General features: G+C 44.9%; 1 protein-coding gene across 1 annotated transcript in view; it reads left to right on the top strand.

The window, feature by feature from the left end:
- The window catches only part of TEDC1 (tubulin epsilon and delta complex 1), a 425884-nt gene that overhangs the window by 261131 nt on the left and 147902 nt on the right, over window positions 1-16851 (top strand). Inside the window, exon 6 of the mRNA XM_069208844.1 lies at window positions 15607-15693. Within this exon, the coding sequence (XP_069064945.1) occupies window positions 15607-15693 (87 nt within the window). The remainder of the gene's footprint in view (window positions 1-15606; window positions 15694-16851) is intronic.

Below are 16851 nucleotides of genomic sequence, written 5' to 3'. Positions count from 1 at the left end.
TGTGTTATTTAGTGGAGCATGTTGAATTAATTGGTTTATTTGCCATCAGGTTTCTCTTTTCTTCTCTTTGAAAGGCAATTTGTTATTTAAAATAGTTCTGTATCTTCCCTCCCTTTCTCAGGTTCAGTCATGTGGGATCTAACCTAGGGGCAGATGCATAGCAATTTGAGTGCTTGTAGCCTTTTTAATCTAGTACCATATCAGACAGTGTTTTTTCAGTGCTCATACGCTGCAAGCAATATATTGTTTGTGTTAATTTCGCCTGTACTATGGTGGTCCCAGGATAGCGAACAGTATGACCTTGTGGAGTAGTCCACTGTACAGGGGCGTAGATTCGGGGGAGGGGGTGTTTGTTGTGTTACCCCCCCCCCCCTGAAAATGCATTACGTAAACAGTTAAGTACAGTTGCTTTCAGTCGGGTATGGTTATGTGTCTGTAGGATTTCACCTGGGATTTTTACATACAGACAAACACATACATACACACACACACTCATTCTCTCATCTCTGTTTTGAAGTTCTTAAAAATGTTGATTACTTTGAAAAATAATGTGTTTTAAGTACTCCTGACCATAGGCACTGCCTTTTAAGACCCTCTCATACCGTGCTTCTTATATAACGTATTTTAACAACGTTATGCCAGCGTTGTTGTGGGGAAATCTGAAGTTCCCACCCCCCACAGTTTTACTGATCATGGTACGCATATGAAAGCAGAAAATACCAGGGCACTCCAAATTTAAAGTCCAGAATATGCAAGAGTCCAAAAGGTTTTAATTCCTTGTGTTGAAAAAAAAGGGTAAGCACATCAATTCTCAGAGACAGCCAAGTATGTACATCAATTTTAAGAGACAGCCAACACGTGTTTAGTCCAACCGGACTTTTTCAAGGCATATAGCTTGTTGAGATACTGCGTCCAAAAGGAAATCTCCAATTGAGGGAAAATCGTAGGTCCTGTATGTTGCAACGGCTGTGTAAGCCAAACACCGCGCGCGCGACGTCTAATTGTTTTTCCTGCCTCTCGGGACGTTTGAGAGGACAGAAGTTTGGGTTTATCAGGGCCCTATCACGAACATTTCTCACAATTTCGGACGTTTGGCTTACACAGCCGTTGCAACATACAAGACCTACGATTTTCTCTCAATTGGAGATTTCCTTTTGGACGCAGTATCTCATCAAGCTATATGCCTTGAAAAAGTCCGGTTGGACAAAACACGTGTTGGCGGTCTCTCAAAATTGATGTGCATACTTGGCTGTCTCTGAAAATTGATGTGCTTACCCTTTTTTTTCAACACAAGGAATTAAAACCTTTTGGACTCTTGCATATTCTGGACTTATCATTTGGAGTGCCCTGGTATTTTCTGCTTTCATTTGTGTATACAGCACGACACAGGGGAGACATTTCCCGTTCTCTCTTGGTCTGTGCACCATAATACCCTGGGTGGTTGGGTATTTTTTACTAGGTTTTGGCACCCTTCCATGACTGTGTAATCTCTACCTGGACCCTTTTGTGTTGTTTGGTGCAGATGTGCGATTTGTAAGCATCAACCACCATTGCAGTTTCTTCTATCAGTTGCTCATAGTACACCCCTGCCACTATAACCTGCATGTGGATGATCACCTCAGAAGACCAGTTACAGTGGTCACGATTGACTGTTGGCTCCTGTTACTTCGTGAATACTGGGCTACGTGTTAAAAAAATAAAAAACCTTTGATGGGAGTTTAGGAGCAGCAGTTATTTGTATGCCTCTTAATTGGGATTACCCAAACTATCGTGTGATTCAGAGGTCATTTTGCAAAATGTCTTCTTTGCATTGTGGCTTACATTTAGAAGTAAAAAATGGATGGAAATCCAATTTGTAATAACAAATAATCTGCTATTCTGTGTTTCCTCACGTCTCTCTATAAAGACTGTATGCCGCTGTGTGTTTGGGCGTAGTTGCCACAGCACAAAACACCCCAAAACGTCCGGCACCCGAAGACACCTGCCAAACTCTGTCCTTCCTGAAACCTAAACACACAGAAGAGTTCAGGACCTTGTGACCTGCATGGATCTCCTCTCTTTTTTCTTTTTTTTTAAACCACAAGCCCATGCAAACATCAAACGTTTGATTAAAGAAATATATATATTTTTTTCACATATCTTTGAGGGAGCGTTTCGTAAACACCTAGAATCGTCAGGGATCTACCAAATTCTTTCTACTCTGCAGATTCAGGAAGATTAGGCCACAGAAATGTGAATAAAAGTTGTGATTTTAGGCAAAATCCTCAGGTTTTCAGGGCATTATGTTTAAAACAGCATCCTAGGAGCTACATAGAGCACTTCACCCTGGACTCCCTGGGATGTCTAGTTTTCAGAAATGTCTGGTTTCGGTAGAATTCCCTGGGTGACGTCTGAGCCCGAATTGTGCAGCCATTCAGCATGGCAGGTGAGCAAAAAATTGGGATATACCTCCCACTCTGCTGGCCCACATGTGAAAGCAATGGCCAGAAGAATCTAAATTTCCTCTCATTTTCATTGGCATGGGGCTGGTTTCGTCCTCAGGGGAGCATTAAAGATTGCTGAGGTTTTAAGGTGTAGGGCCTGATGTCAGGATGCGACAGACTCCACCCCATTAATTTATTTAAAAAAATCCTGCTATCTAGTGGGCTTTCTGCCCTCTGCCCCCATGGGGCAAATCTGGACAAACCCCTTCTTACCCACTGGTGGAACAGAATGATTGTCCCTTTTGGGATGGGGTTACGGCCTAATGCACCAGTGTTGGTTGCCCACAGCCCTTCTTTTGCCTAAACGTAAAATTTATGGTGTCCAATGGGCTTTCTAGTCCCAAGGGAGTAGATGAAGAGTAAATCCCAAACTGGGACAAATTGAACCTTTTGGGGGTAGGGTTATGGCCCAGTACCACACTGGGACACCGCCATCGGTTTGTTTACTGTGGTGCCATTTTGAAATCCTTGGGGTCAAGTGGGCTTTCTGCACTCCCTATAGGTGGGAAACCCTCCATCTGCGCCCAGGAGAGCATAAAGATTGTTTTGCCTTTTTTGGGATGGGCATAAGGGCCAGTGCTATGATGGGACACCCCATCACTTTTGTTTTTGTGGTGCCATTGTGAAATCCCTGGTGATTAGTGGCCTTTCTGCCAACCCGGGTGACAAACCCTCCATCTGCCCCAAGGGGGTGACAGTCAGGGTAGGGCTTGCACCCATTTGTTTTTGTATGGTTTCCCTGGGCCTAGTGGGCTTTCTGCCACTCTGTCGGGAAGGGGAAGATTGGTGTTAACCCCTCCAATGTGCTTCCTGGGGGTGCAGTCAGAAAGGTTGTATTGCCCCTTTTTGGTTTGATGGCATGGCCCTGTGCCAGGGCAGGCTGTCCTTACCTTCTTATTTATTTTGGAGGGGGGATAAAATTCCTGGTGCCAAGTAGGTTTTCTTTACCCTGGAGAGGGAGAGGGGGAGCGGTTTGGAGGCAAACCCCTCAACCTTCCTCCTAAAGAGGGAAGGAAGACTATATTGCCCCCTTTTGGGAAAGAGAGCATGGCCCTAAGCCAGGGTGGGGTACCCTCACCCCTTTTATTTTTTTCCAGTGAAATAAATTCCTGGTGTCTAGCGGCCTTTCCATCCCCTTTGGGGGAGGACTGTTGGGGACGATTGTGGGCGTGCCCATTCCAATCTGCCTCCCGTCAAGGTAGAAAGTCTTTAGTGCCCCTTTTTGCGGTGGGAGCATGACTCTATAACAGGGTGGGCTGCCCCCACCTCTTTTCCTTTTGATAAGAAACATCCCTAGCATTTGGTGAGCATTCTAGGTTCCCGGGTACAGGTTAAGGGCAAACCCCCTAATGTACCTCATAGGAGAAACAGACGGTAAATCCCCCTTTTTGAGGAGAGTGGGGATATCCCTATGCATGGTGGGGCCACCTCCACCTCTTCGGTTTTATTTTTAAGAATTTCTCTGGCGTCTAGTGGGCCTTCTGCCCTCCGGGTTGCGGAAGGGGGTAAACATCTCCATCCATACCCCAGAGGCAGAAAGACTAAAAGTACTGGGGAGCGGGGGTAGAGCCCAGGCCTTGGCCTATGGGACTGCTCCACCAATAAAAAGTCCTTGGTGTTTAGTGAACGTGCCAGGTGATCATATCCCACTGTGATTGCCCGACGCTTCACACAGTACGAGAGGTGTTGCTGAAAAACTGAATTTCTCAGCTTTCCACCGATCCCTCTCTTTTTGCACAATTCCTTGCGTGCATGAATAACGGGCTGTCATCAGCCCCTTCCATGCTTGCAGAGAATCCAGGGAGCCCTTTCCTGGTTGCTGGCCCTTCATTTCATGTCATCACATCACCAGAGCAATCGACTCATTTGCAGGACCATCGCACCTCCTGGGCTGGAGTGGGAGAGTTGTTGGGTGTCCCGGTGAGGGGAGGTGAATGGAGGGCAGCAGAGCAGCTCACAACAGCTGCTGCTCCAGTGCCAGGTGTTTGGAAGTGGCCTCCACATCCACACCGCCTGGTTGTGAGAGCTGCGGACATGGCAGTCATGTACACCACTTTCAAGGGGTAACACTCAGCGACTTCCTTCTCAGGCCTCGCCCTCGCTTTTTCCTTCTAGATCAGAAGTTCTCAAACTTTGCATCTGTAGGTCTGTGCCTCCTCCCCCGTGACAAGCCACTCCACGCTGGAGACCGCATCTTTAGCATTTTTTATGATTCAAACCTCAAAGTGATACACAAAACTTCACAAACAAGAATACATCAAACAAATGCAAATATTATAAAATATTTGATTTCATTCTCTTCATTCTCAATGTACTGACAAAAGTAATTTTCATTTTATTGAGAAGATCGAAGGCAAAAAAGTTGTGAACCTGTATACAGGGTGCAGACGAAAATGCTCTATGAACCCTACAGTCCTTTCCTTGTTGGCTCCTAGCAAGACAAATTGTTCGCTTTGGAATTTTATGTAGAGAATGTAGTGTAGGCCAGTGAGAGATATGCCTTGTAAATCTTTAGTGGCCCACAATTTGCTTAATGTGTTGAGGGTTGATGCATCTGAAGCGGAGCAGAATGAAATCACAGAATGTTGACAGTGTGCTTATTAAATCCTCAGGCTGAAGGTTTGCCTTTATTCTTGGGGTTGAATATAGCCTGAATAATCATTCTTTAGGGAATAGTTTTATTTTGAGCTTTAGTTCCTCCCAGGAAGAGAAGAAACCTGACACATGAAACCAAATTGAGAGGAGGGTGGTGAAAATCCGTGCTTAGAGGAGCTGCCACACTGTCACCTTTTTTTATCCTTTTCCTCCAACTATAGCATGCGCCCGAGGATTTTCTAGAATTCACTCTTTACTCTTATAAAGAATATATTAAGCTTGCTATATTTTAGAAACTGATCTAAAGGTAAAATCCACTTGCAAAGGTTCAACTGGTCAAGAAATAATGAATACATTTAATTAATTTGATCTTCCTATGAAAGGTCATCGCTTATGGCTGGTGCATTTGTCATCTAACAAAACATGACATGGCAAGAACCCTTACAAAAAGTGCAAACATAGTAGCTCTGCATAAGAAAGTAAAACATCTGCCCTATTAAGAGAAAGGCATTTACCGAGAGTTTGGACTGGTGAGACATCTAGACCTCTTTGATAAATGTACATTGTACTGGACATCTTGGCAGAGCCTCATTGCACAGTGTTAGACCAAACATCTAGAAGGTAAAAGGGCTGAGGGAGAAGGCATTATCATAAAAGGTGATAAATGAGCTAGCAATAATTAAAGGTATGGAACTGAAGACCCTTGTCGGTCATCTGCCCTTCTCTCCCGTGATCTCCTCTTTAGTTTGAAATCCAGTAACAGAAGTCCGAAAAGGTGCGGACCTGCCTGTCAATGCAAACTTAAACAACAGTGTAGGCAGGAAAGTTGAAACAGTACAAGTGAATATTCTTCTTGGGATGAAATATTCTAACATAACTGATTTGAAATACCTTAATAGGCAACATAACCCCCATTCTTTGTGGTCACAGGTTGTTGAAGAACATTTAAATAATGGAGCAGAGTTGAATAAGATTATCTTCCTATCTATTTTCACAAGAATGTCTTCTCTTAGTAAGACTAAGTCATCTGTTATACATCCTCCAAGTTTTGTCAAGAGAGTCAAGGAACGGAAGTAACTCAGACTGATTTTAGTCTGCTTTTTTGTTCTAGTTAGCTAAGGTAGCTGAATCATAATCAATGGATGTAAGTATTTCTGAATTACTGGTTTATTGTGTGGATGTAACTGATGGAAATATGTTGAGCAAGTCTCTGGAGCATGTATTGGTCAACCTATTTACTGTAGCTAGCAAAAGGGTGACTGCAGATAACGTTCGTCTCTCAATGAGTGTCTAAACGTTGCTACTGATGGAGTATCCTTTGTAGAATTCCCCTCTAATGTAAATATTTAGCATTTGATGAATAATTTTCAGTCATTGGGAAGAAAATAGTGTAGTTTCGTGGTTGACTCTAAGCCTTATAATCTCACATAGTGGTAGTTATGACCACAGAGTAGCTCATATTGTTTAGTGGATTATGTTTGGTTTCCGAAGAGGAGTTAGTGGAGCAGAACTTGAAAGGTTTTCTACAATGTGTGTTGTCCCTCATGGTCCAAGAGACATGTCCCCGTGACATTCGAAATAATGCAAACCCTAGGAGTCGCACATTTTGGGCGGGTGGAGTTCTTATAACTGTGTTAAACTTAATGCTAAAAATGCGAGCATTTTTAAATCTGTTGAACTTAAACTTTGTACTAGCAGTACATCTATAATATTATTGTAATAAATGTGTACCTTGAATCTTTACCTGGCCTACTTTTGGAAGCAAATATATATAATAGGAAAGAAAAAGCCAAATCTTCCTTTAGATTAGGAGGAGACCTTACTGCAAGACTTCGTGGCAAGCTGTAGGACTCGACAGACTGTTGTTACTTGGGACATTTCTTGCACATTTCAGCGGCTATATTTGGAACCTCTAAATTTCAGTTTGTGAGGAAACGGGATACAACAATTGGCTTTTAGGATTGGGCATTGTAACAGCAAATGACTGCTTTGAAACTGACAACTTTTTAGGCAGGAAATGCTTGAGATTTGAGGTTCCAAAAGGATCATATACCCATAATGTTTGAGTAGATCTTAGACCTTGCTGTGGTTTTCCCCAAACTTTTTGCCTTCAGAATTTCTTTTTTTGCTGACTTTGTTTTTGCTGGCCTTAGGACTCTGCACAATTAACCACTTCCAATCAATGTGCTTTTGTTTTCTGCTTAAAACATGGTAATACTGGCTTATACCAAATTGCTGTATTTGGTATATTTACGAAAGTTCAGAGTACAGCGCACTACATGTGTTCAGAGTCAGTAAATTAAATGCTATCAGAGGGCCTGCGGCACTGATTCTGCCACCCACATAAGTAGCACTTTAATCAGGTCTCAGGCCTGCCACTGCAGAGCCTGTGTGTGCAGCGTAAACTTCCATTTGACCTGCAAAATAAACATTTTGCACGCCCTAAACCTCCTTTTTTATTACATACGTCACACCTGAGTTAGGCCATAGACAGCACTAAGGGAGGGTGCAATGTATTTTTAAAAAAACTCTTAAATTCTTTATTCACTACTACCTGTCCCATAGGATAACATTGGAAGTGTCATATTACATTTTATAAGTGTAATTTCCAAATGGGAAAAGGTAACTGATTCATGTTTGGTCTCTGAAATCCTGATTTATGGTGGTTAGATTTTAAATTACAATTCTGAAAATTTCATTTTTAGAAAGTTGAAATGTTCTTGCCTTAGCCATTTGGTGCCTGCAGCCTGTTTCTGGGTTACATTAGTGTGTTGTAATAGTTGGGTCTTGGGTATTTCTCCTAGACAGCCACAAACAATGGGAGATTAGGTGTGACTGGATGGGCCTTCACTGGCAGGATGGGAGGGAAGAGCTGAAATCACCCTCACTTGCACTTGAATATGCTGTGTCATGCCTCCACACAAAAGCCTGCATACCCCTTGTAGTTAGTCTGGGGCCATGATCAAGAAGGCAGGCAGCCGTGCACTTCAGAGCCATGACTATAGAAGCTTCTTCCCACTTCAAAGGTACAACTGTGTGTAAAAGAAGGACCTCAACTCCTCAGTACACTTCTTCACCGTATAATACTCTGCCAGGAAGAAGAACTACTGTGCTGCTAAAAGGACTGTCACTCAGGTAGACTGCTGCTCTAAAGGAACTGCTGCCCTGCTTTTCTGACCTGCTGCCTTCCTTCCTGGTAAAGAAGAACTGGCTATGCAACTTCATATTGAACCCAGGACCGCAGTGTGACTCAACGGGCTAGGATGCCGGCCTCCTGATCTGAATCTCGGGGCAATAAAGGCTCCCCAACCAGCTCTTGGATCCAGCTGCAGCAAGTTCCTGACCGCAAGTGGTGTCCCTCAGATCCTGGACCCTTGATGTGGCTCAGTGGGCTATTAAATCAAGCTTCTGGGCTCTTCGTGAGTGCAAACAGGCCAGTTCACACTGAGAGCACCCTGCTCGCACTGAAATTCAGTGTGAGCCGTCGCCAGCCCATCTGTTCACACAGCAGCATTGACAGCCTGTGGGGACCGCAAACGCAAAGCTCCAGCCCCCCCTTGCAAAGCGACCCCCGCCCTGCTCTTTGCACCATGCTGACTTCTACCCACAATGCTCTACCTGCTCCTTGCAATCCTCTTTAACGCAAAGGGTTTCTTGGCACAAAACTTGTCATGGTAAAATTTCAGCTGAAGTAATACTTGACTGTACCCAACTTGCGCTCCATTGCAATCAGTCTTAAGTTTTGAATATGACCCAGTCCAGCGCGACCAGATAGCTGTGGTTAGCTCTGGTTTTTGGTGCTATTTCACAGTTTATTCTTTAAAAATTCCTAACTGTGGTTCTACTGATTGGAATTTTGTCATTTTGGTCTTGGTTGTTTTTATTGAATTCAGATCTGTTTTTCTAGCCTGGTGTAGGATCCTTTTTGTATGGTATTTTAACTGTTTTGCTGTTTGAAGTGCTGCACAAATACTTTACACATTGCCTCTAAGTTAATTCTGACTGCTCAATGCCAAGCTACCAAGTTGTTGAACACCGGTTGATTTGGGGTTTGCTGCTTGACCAGGGTTCACACCTTACTCAACCAGTAACCCAATTTCTAACATTGGTGATCAGCGGTGAAGACCAGGAATTGTGTTTGTGCCCTGCCATGCAATGATTTGGTTACACTACCATCCCATATCTTAGACCAACTTGAGTTCTAAGCTCTCCCGGATTGGTCTTTTTGTTTTAAATTCATTCCTAATCTATCTGACTGATTGTGTCTGTGACCTCACCTAAAAAGATGGAGTTTGAGTTTGTCAATCTGGAGAGCTACACTATGGGTGAGCTCAAGGAGTTTTGGCAGAAAAGTGGACTGCTCGCCACTCGAGCAGCAGAAAAGCAGAGCTCTGAAGGCCTTCAGGGCATGAGCAGAGGTCCACTAGTCTGCAACAGATGATGAGGAGGGAGAGGATGACAATGAAGGATCAGAGCAGGACCTGCAGGAGGGACTTGTAATGCAGCCTGTTGAGGATGGGAGTAACCTACTCATAGGACTAGAAATCCCTGCACATGCAGGGAGCAATGTATCTTCCTGGGACCTGACCCCAGAGGATTTGGAGGACAGGACGAGAAAGGGAAGTTCAAACTAGAGCTGGCCACATTAAAGCTGGAGAAGAGGGCTGAGGCTGAGAGGGCCTTGGCTGGGAAAAAGCTACTGCTGGAGCATAAAAAGCTCATGAGTGTGCTGGAGCTAAAGGCAAGACAACCTACAGGGCCTAACAGTGATGGTTACAGCTTACTATCAGTGTCTTCTGGAGAGGGTCCACATACCCCAGGCGCTAGTGCCAAACTATCTGGTGGGAGATGATATAGACAAATGGTTTGCTGCTTATGAAGCTGCACTCTGAGGTTACATAAGGTCTCAGAGGAGTACTGGGGGGTATCCTGTGTAAACACATGCCCACAGCTTGGGGGGGGGCAGGGGGCTGGGGGAAGGTCGACAGACTTCTGACACAAGAGGCACAGGAGCAGACCAGGTATGCCCCCATGAAGGCAACTTCGTTGCTAGGTTTGGGCTGACCCACTAGACGTACCGTCAGAGGTTTAGGGACAGCCACAGGCTTCCAAAACAGTCCTGGTGGATTTCTCAGAATAAGCCAGCAAAGCACTGAAGGGCTTTGTGAGGGGCAGCAAAGTGAATGATTCTACTGGGCTTTAGAATCTAATTCTGAAGGAACACATGTTCAGTATTAGTTTTTGAGAGCTGTGTCAGCAGATAGTGGATAGCAAGCTCACTGATTCCAGGAAGCTTGCTTAGGATGCAGACCTCTGGGTCAGCACCAGAGTGTCTAAGAAGATGTCTGGGGGACTCCCAAAAGGATGTTCATGGTTCCAGGCAGAAGAATGAGGGGGAGATAAAAATAAAATCAAGGTGTTTTTTCAAGGTCCCCAAATTACTTCACAGGGGACAGAGTCCAACTCATAATCTGGCGACCAGAAGAAAGGCTTCACAGGTCAGAAAACTGGAAAGTTTGTCCCTAAGTCCAATCAGTGCTATGAATATTGACTTATGAAGGGAGATGCCAAGTGCTCCAAGAGGGCACTCTTCCCCCCCCCAGTGGTGGGCAGGTGCAAGGGATACACATTGTAGCGCTTTTGATGGATATGGCCCCAGTCAGTGTGGTGGAAACTAGTGAGGTTACCCTAGTATCTCTGGGGATACAGAAATGGTGCCCAAAGCCCACATGCCTTCCAATACTTCAACATATAGGCAGTGGGTTACCATCAATAGGCAGAAGGTAGAGACCCTGAGGGAGATAAAGCCAGTATGACTACTTTCAGGTGTCATCTGGTGTCCTCAGAGCAGGTGATACCCAATACATTCCACCAGGTTGTGGTGACACACAACCGAAAGAGCCACTACCCTGTGTCTCTTGATCCTGTTGAGTAAGAGGGGTACATAGGTCTTCTGAAAGTTGCTCTGAGCCCTCCAATGTACATGGACTGTCTGTTTTGGATTGACTTGAAGCACACTACTTTGAGGGAAGTGAGGCCTAGGTCACACCTGGAAATGTTAGGATCGCCTGAGTGGAGGTGTGTGACTACCGGGTACCTGGCTGCCCAGGGGGAAGTCTAGAAGGTTTGGAGCTTAGAAGAATGGTCCAGACATCTGCCGGGAAAGGGAAGGGCAAGGGGCATGGGAAGCCAGTCCCTCAGTGTTCCCTAGCACAGGTGGTTAGGTTGCTGGAGCCCACTCCGAAACCTACTGGGGACAACATTGCCTCCCTTCGTTCCCTTCCTTAACTTGCTGGATGGCAATTGAAAGGATGGCCCACCTGGGAGAAGTTCTGTAAGGCACAAATGGAGTTCCCAATTCTTGAGAGACTGAGGCAGCCAGCTGATACCCAGGTAGCTGGTGATACCTCTTCAGACCACCTCACATATTCAGAGAATGACTACCTGTATAGTGAGTCTAAGGCTCCTGAGCATGGGGCAATTCATGTACTGGAAGTGCCCCAATATTACATGGCCTTCCTACTGTGGCTGGCTCAAGAGATACCCCTGGTAAGACATCTAGGGCAAGAAAAGACCTTTTACAGGCTTGTCACAAACATTTATTGGCCCTGGATGAGGAGAGCTACTGCTGTATTTTGGAGGTTTATCTTCCCTTCCCTGCCTGCTGGTGGTATACCCTTAAAGAGGGTGGGAATTGATACTATAGGACTGTTGAACCCCAAGTCAGCCTTAGGCAATAGGTTTATCCTAGTCTTGTCGGACCATGCCACTAGGTACCCAGAGGCCTTCCTACTGAGGTCCATTTCTGCACCTGTAGTAGTTAGTGTCTTAATGGGTATTTTCCACAGAGTGGATTTCCCCAAGGAAGTGGTGACAGACAGGGGCACCAACTTCATATCTGAGTATCGAGTAAATGCACTTTATGTGGAAGGAGCATGGGATTACTTACAAATTCTCTAAACCCTACCATCCACAAACAAATGGCCTTGTTAAAAGATTTAACAATACTGTTAAAGGCATAATTATGGGCCTTCCAGAGCCCATGAGGCAGAAGTGGAGCATCCTCTTACCATGTCTGATTTTTGCTTACAGGGAAGTGCCACAGAGGGGAATGAGCTTTAGCCCATTTGAAATTCTGTATGGTCACCCTCTCAGGGGACCTCACAGTCTGGTTGGTGGGGTGGGGGGGTGTGGTTAGCAATATGCTAGCCCTCTGGAACGAGGTGGCCATGTTCTGGAAGAAGAAAGCTTCTAAGATGTTGGAGGCTAGCCAGGAGGATATGAAGCAGTGGTATGGCCAGACGGCTACTTCTGTGGAATTTCAACCTGGGCAGAAAGTGTGGGTGATAGAGCCTGTGGAGCCCAGAGCTGTCCAGGGTTGCTGGACTGGGCCATATAAGGTGGTGGAGAGAGAGGGAGTTCCACCTAGCTGGTGGATCTCCAGACCCCCAGGAACCCCTTAAGAGTACTTCATCTCAACCACCTCAAACCTCACTATGAGAGGTCTGAGATCACCATGCTGCTGATGATGGGGAGGAGGAGAGTGAACCGCTCCCCGGTCTCCTGCCATCTAAAGAGAAGGATGGGTAAGTAGAACCCAGAGGGACTGTTGCCAGTTACAAGAACAGTCTGTCTCCCTGTTTTTCCTTACTACTCTGTTTGCACCCTTGTGTTCCCCCTGAAATAGCTAATGGGGACAACTTGCCTATCAAAAACAAAATGTACAGCTGTCAGACAAAGTCGGGCCAACATCAAAGCAGAAGTCACTAATGTGCTAGAACTGGAGGTCATTGATCCATCCAGGACTCCTTGGTCTAACCCAGTTTTGCTGGTGCCAAAAGTGGCCCCATTGGGCACCACCCCAGAGCTAAGTTCTTTGTTGACTACCGAGGACTCAACTCAATCACAGAGATTGATGCACATCCCGCCCCCGAGCCAACAAGCTTACTGATAGGTTAAGGGCTGCCAAGTTCCTGAGCACTATTGATTTGACTTGAGGGTACTGGCAGATTTCCCGGAACACAGGGACTGAAGAAAGTTCAGCCTTCTCTACTCTAGAGGGCCACTTTCAGGTTCAAGTGATGCCCTTTGGACTTAAGAAAACCTTGCCACCTTTCAGAGGCCGGTGAACCAGGTCTTGGCTGGGATGGAGGCATTCAGTGCTGCTTATTTAGATGTGATAGCTGTCTTCAGCAGCACCTGGCAGGACCACATATTTCACCTTCAGGAAGTGCTTCAGGCCCTGCAGCAGGCAGGCTGACTATCACAGCCAGTAAGTGCCAGATAGGGCGGGGGTCTGTGGTGTACTTAGGACACCAGGTGGGCAGAGGTAGGTTGTAGCGCATCCAGACCAAACAGAGACTTCCCAGGCCTGAGACCCCCCCAAAAACTCAAACAGAAGTGAGGGGCTTCCTGGGCCTCACTAGGTACTGCAAAAGGTTTGTTAAGGTGTATGGTTCCACTGTTTGTCCCTTGACTTAGCGGGCTTCCAGGAACGAGCCCAGGAAGGTGGTCTGGACGGAAGCCTATCAGAAAGCTTTTGATCCACTAAAATGGGCCATGTGCACAGCCCCTGCGCTGAAAGCCCCAGAACTTCCCAGGAGTCTATTGTCTAAACAGATGCCTCAGCCATGGCATGGGGCAGTCTCATCATAGCTAAATGAGAAGGGCCAGATTCAACCTGGTGCATGCATCTCTCACAGGGTACTTCCCAGGGATCAGAGGTGGACTGCTATTGAGAGAGAAGTATTTGCTGTGGTCTAGTCACTGAAGAAGCTTACACCATTCTTGTTTAGGATTCACGTCTGAGTTCAGGCAGACCACAGGACCCTCAGATGGCTAAAGCAAATGAGGCGTGAGAAACCAAAACTGTTGGGGTGGTGTATTTCCCTACAGTGACTGGACTTTATGGTGGAACACAGCCCTGGACAGACCATGCCAATACTGATGGTGTCTCCAGGTTTTTCAGCTTTATTGAAGAGTGACCCCAGTCAAACTGCAACTCAGTGTGTAACATGGATAGAACAAGGGAATTTACTAGGTGTTACTAGGGCCATGCTACAGACTCGTCTGATACAAACCTGTTTACATTTTAGGTTTGGTGGCTATAATAAGATCATGGGGAAAGGTGTATAGGCTATTCATGTTGACAACCATAATCATTTGAGGACAGATGCTATGTGCAAAGTTCGGGTGTTATTCAGTACAGATGGAAAATACAGTGGTACAATGTCACAGTAGGTATAAAAGATGTGCATCAGTATAACATCACATCTGGTTAAGAGCACGCTGGGGTGCAAAATCACTCTTGATGTAGCACGAGCATGAGTGTGAAATCCCATTTAAATGCAATGCGCAAAATTACTGTTAGGTATAAAGGCTCCATTATTACGAAGTAAGCAGAATTGTGATATTACATTCAGGAGCAAAACCACATTTAGATGAAGAGATACCCTTGGTGCAGCATCAGCAAGAGTCTGCAAGCACTTTTAGGAGCACACACTAGGAGGATAAACACATTCACCTCCAAAATCACTCAGTACTTAATCAGCAAGAGCATGAAAAGACTTTTAGGAGCACAAGGCACATGTAATTGTAAAACACGTTTTGACCAAACATGCTTGGGCACACTAACAAAATCAGATACAAAAATACACTTTGTGCAAGGTCAGTATTTGGGCTGAATCACATTTAGGTGCCAGATCACTCAGTGCAGAGAGAAAATAAGGGACTAAAATGTAACATGAGATGTAAAAGGTGTGCTTTAGTATAGCATCAAATTTGGTTGACACATCATGGCGAAGTGTAAAATCACCCTTGATGCAGCATCAGCATGAGTGTGCAAATCTTTTTGGAACCAGACTCACATTTATCTGCAGATTTACACTTGGGTCCAAAGGTATGCTTATCTGCAAAATCACCCTTATTGCAATATTAGTGACACTTAAGTCCAAAAGTATGGTTATATGCAAAATCACCTTTATTCATCATAGGAGGAGGGTGATAAAACATTTAACTGCAAACACAAATATATGTACAAAATCACATTTGGTCCAACACCGGAGGGTATGCAGAATCACTTAATAAAGAGGGCAAATGTTGTGGCAAGATCCCACTTTTAGTGTAAAATGTGTGCATCAGCATAACATCACATTTTGACTGACAGTACCAAAGGTTCTAAATCTCCCTTAGTGCAACAACAAAATGAGTGGAAACGTTTGGGACCACAAAGTGATTATAGGCTAGCTGCAAAATCACCCTTGTTGCACATTAAGTATCATTGTAAAATCACATTTAGAACAAAATCACATTTGACATAACTATACCACTAATTAATTCACTATCCCTTAACTGCAATGCTAAGCACTCTTCATGCGGGCAAACAAACTCACTCAATAGCTATCAGTGAGACTGAACACTCCTGTACCCGAATCCAAAATGTGAACTATAGTGCTGATAAGGACTGCTGCCAGCTGAATGTGCCAGTCGTTGAAAAATAATGGCATTTGTGTTTTATGTTTGGTTTCAGTTACTGCAGTCCATCGAATCGGAGAACAGTCGCCTCGAAGCCTACTTGGATTGGAAGGACCTTGAACCAGTCTACTGGCAGTGGATGGTGAGACCCCCCCACCCCACCAATCGATGGGCCCCTCAAAGCCTTGCAGCACAGCGCTTTCCATTCCCCTCGTGTGATCACCCTCTGCCCACGCATGCCTGAGGCCTTATAGCAGCTGACGCCTTGCTGAGCGCGAGTAGAGTTAGATCCTAGTGCGCATTCTCTGATCTCCATGAAATCTGACTCGCCCTGATGAGGAACAGAGAAGAAATGTGGAAAAATGATATAGACGTTCTGTACACCCGCTGCATACCTTTTCAATGTACTTATTTTCTGTGTTTTTTCAGAGCTGCTTTGAGAGTTGGCAAAAACGTCCTACCAAATGGCAAATGTTGGATATTCTATTCTGTTTCAGGAAACTTGCTTGCATATATGGTTGGCGCAGTTGCACTTCGGTTTCACTTATTTTCCAACATGAGATATTCCATAAATTCACCCGCCAGTGAGTATTCACTTCATCAAATACAGTCCTTCGCTCAAATATAAATGCACAAGTTGCAGCATTGTATTAAGCCATCTGATGAAGGCATTTTCTAGAAACTACAGACCTACTTTCCACCTCCACTCTCCTGCCCCTAAAGGTTTACTCACTCCACTTACCACTATCATTGGTCATATGTTCAAAAGTGTGAGTGAATCTTTCAATGTGGCCTTTTCTGTTAGACATTCCTTTGTTCTAGCTATGATATTTCTAGCTCATTGCAGGCCTGTTTTGGGAACAATAAGATTTCGTTTTTATGCTGGGGGAAGGACAATAAAGCCCAGATGTACGAAATTCTAAATTTGTGACTCACGAATAGTGACTCCATGCTAACTGCAAGTCGCAAATTTGTATGTGCGAAGTTAGCGATTTCCTAATAGTGATTTCCACAGGACAGAAATAACAATTAGGAAACTGTATTTAAGAAATCGCAAAATTGTTCAATCGCAATTTTAGAACTGAAGGCCAAATTGCACCTGAAAGCTGTTTGATGATGTCACAGCCCAGATGGAAGTGAATTACAGAGCATAGCCACCCCCTAGAGGCCTGACACATCTACTTAAAGCAAGGAGTGGCCCAGATATATTACTGCACACAGTGGAGCCAAAGTACACCATATCATGGCTGCAGAAGCGAACAGAGAAGCTGGAGGCAGCAGGAAAAGAAAACTAATGTTT

The sequence above is a fragment of the Pleurodeles waltl genome, chromosome 9, assembly GCF_031143425.1.
Source record: "Pleurodeles waltl isolate 20211129_DDA chromosome 9, aPleWal1.hap1.20221129, whole genome shotgun sequence".
Taxonomy (NCBI): Eukaryota; Metazoa; Chordata; class Amphibia; order Caudata; family Salamandridae; genus Pleurodeles; species Pleurodeles waltl.
The sequence above is the reverse complement of the archived record's forward strand: the minus strand, read 5'-3'. Positions and strand labels throughout refer to the sequence as shown.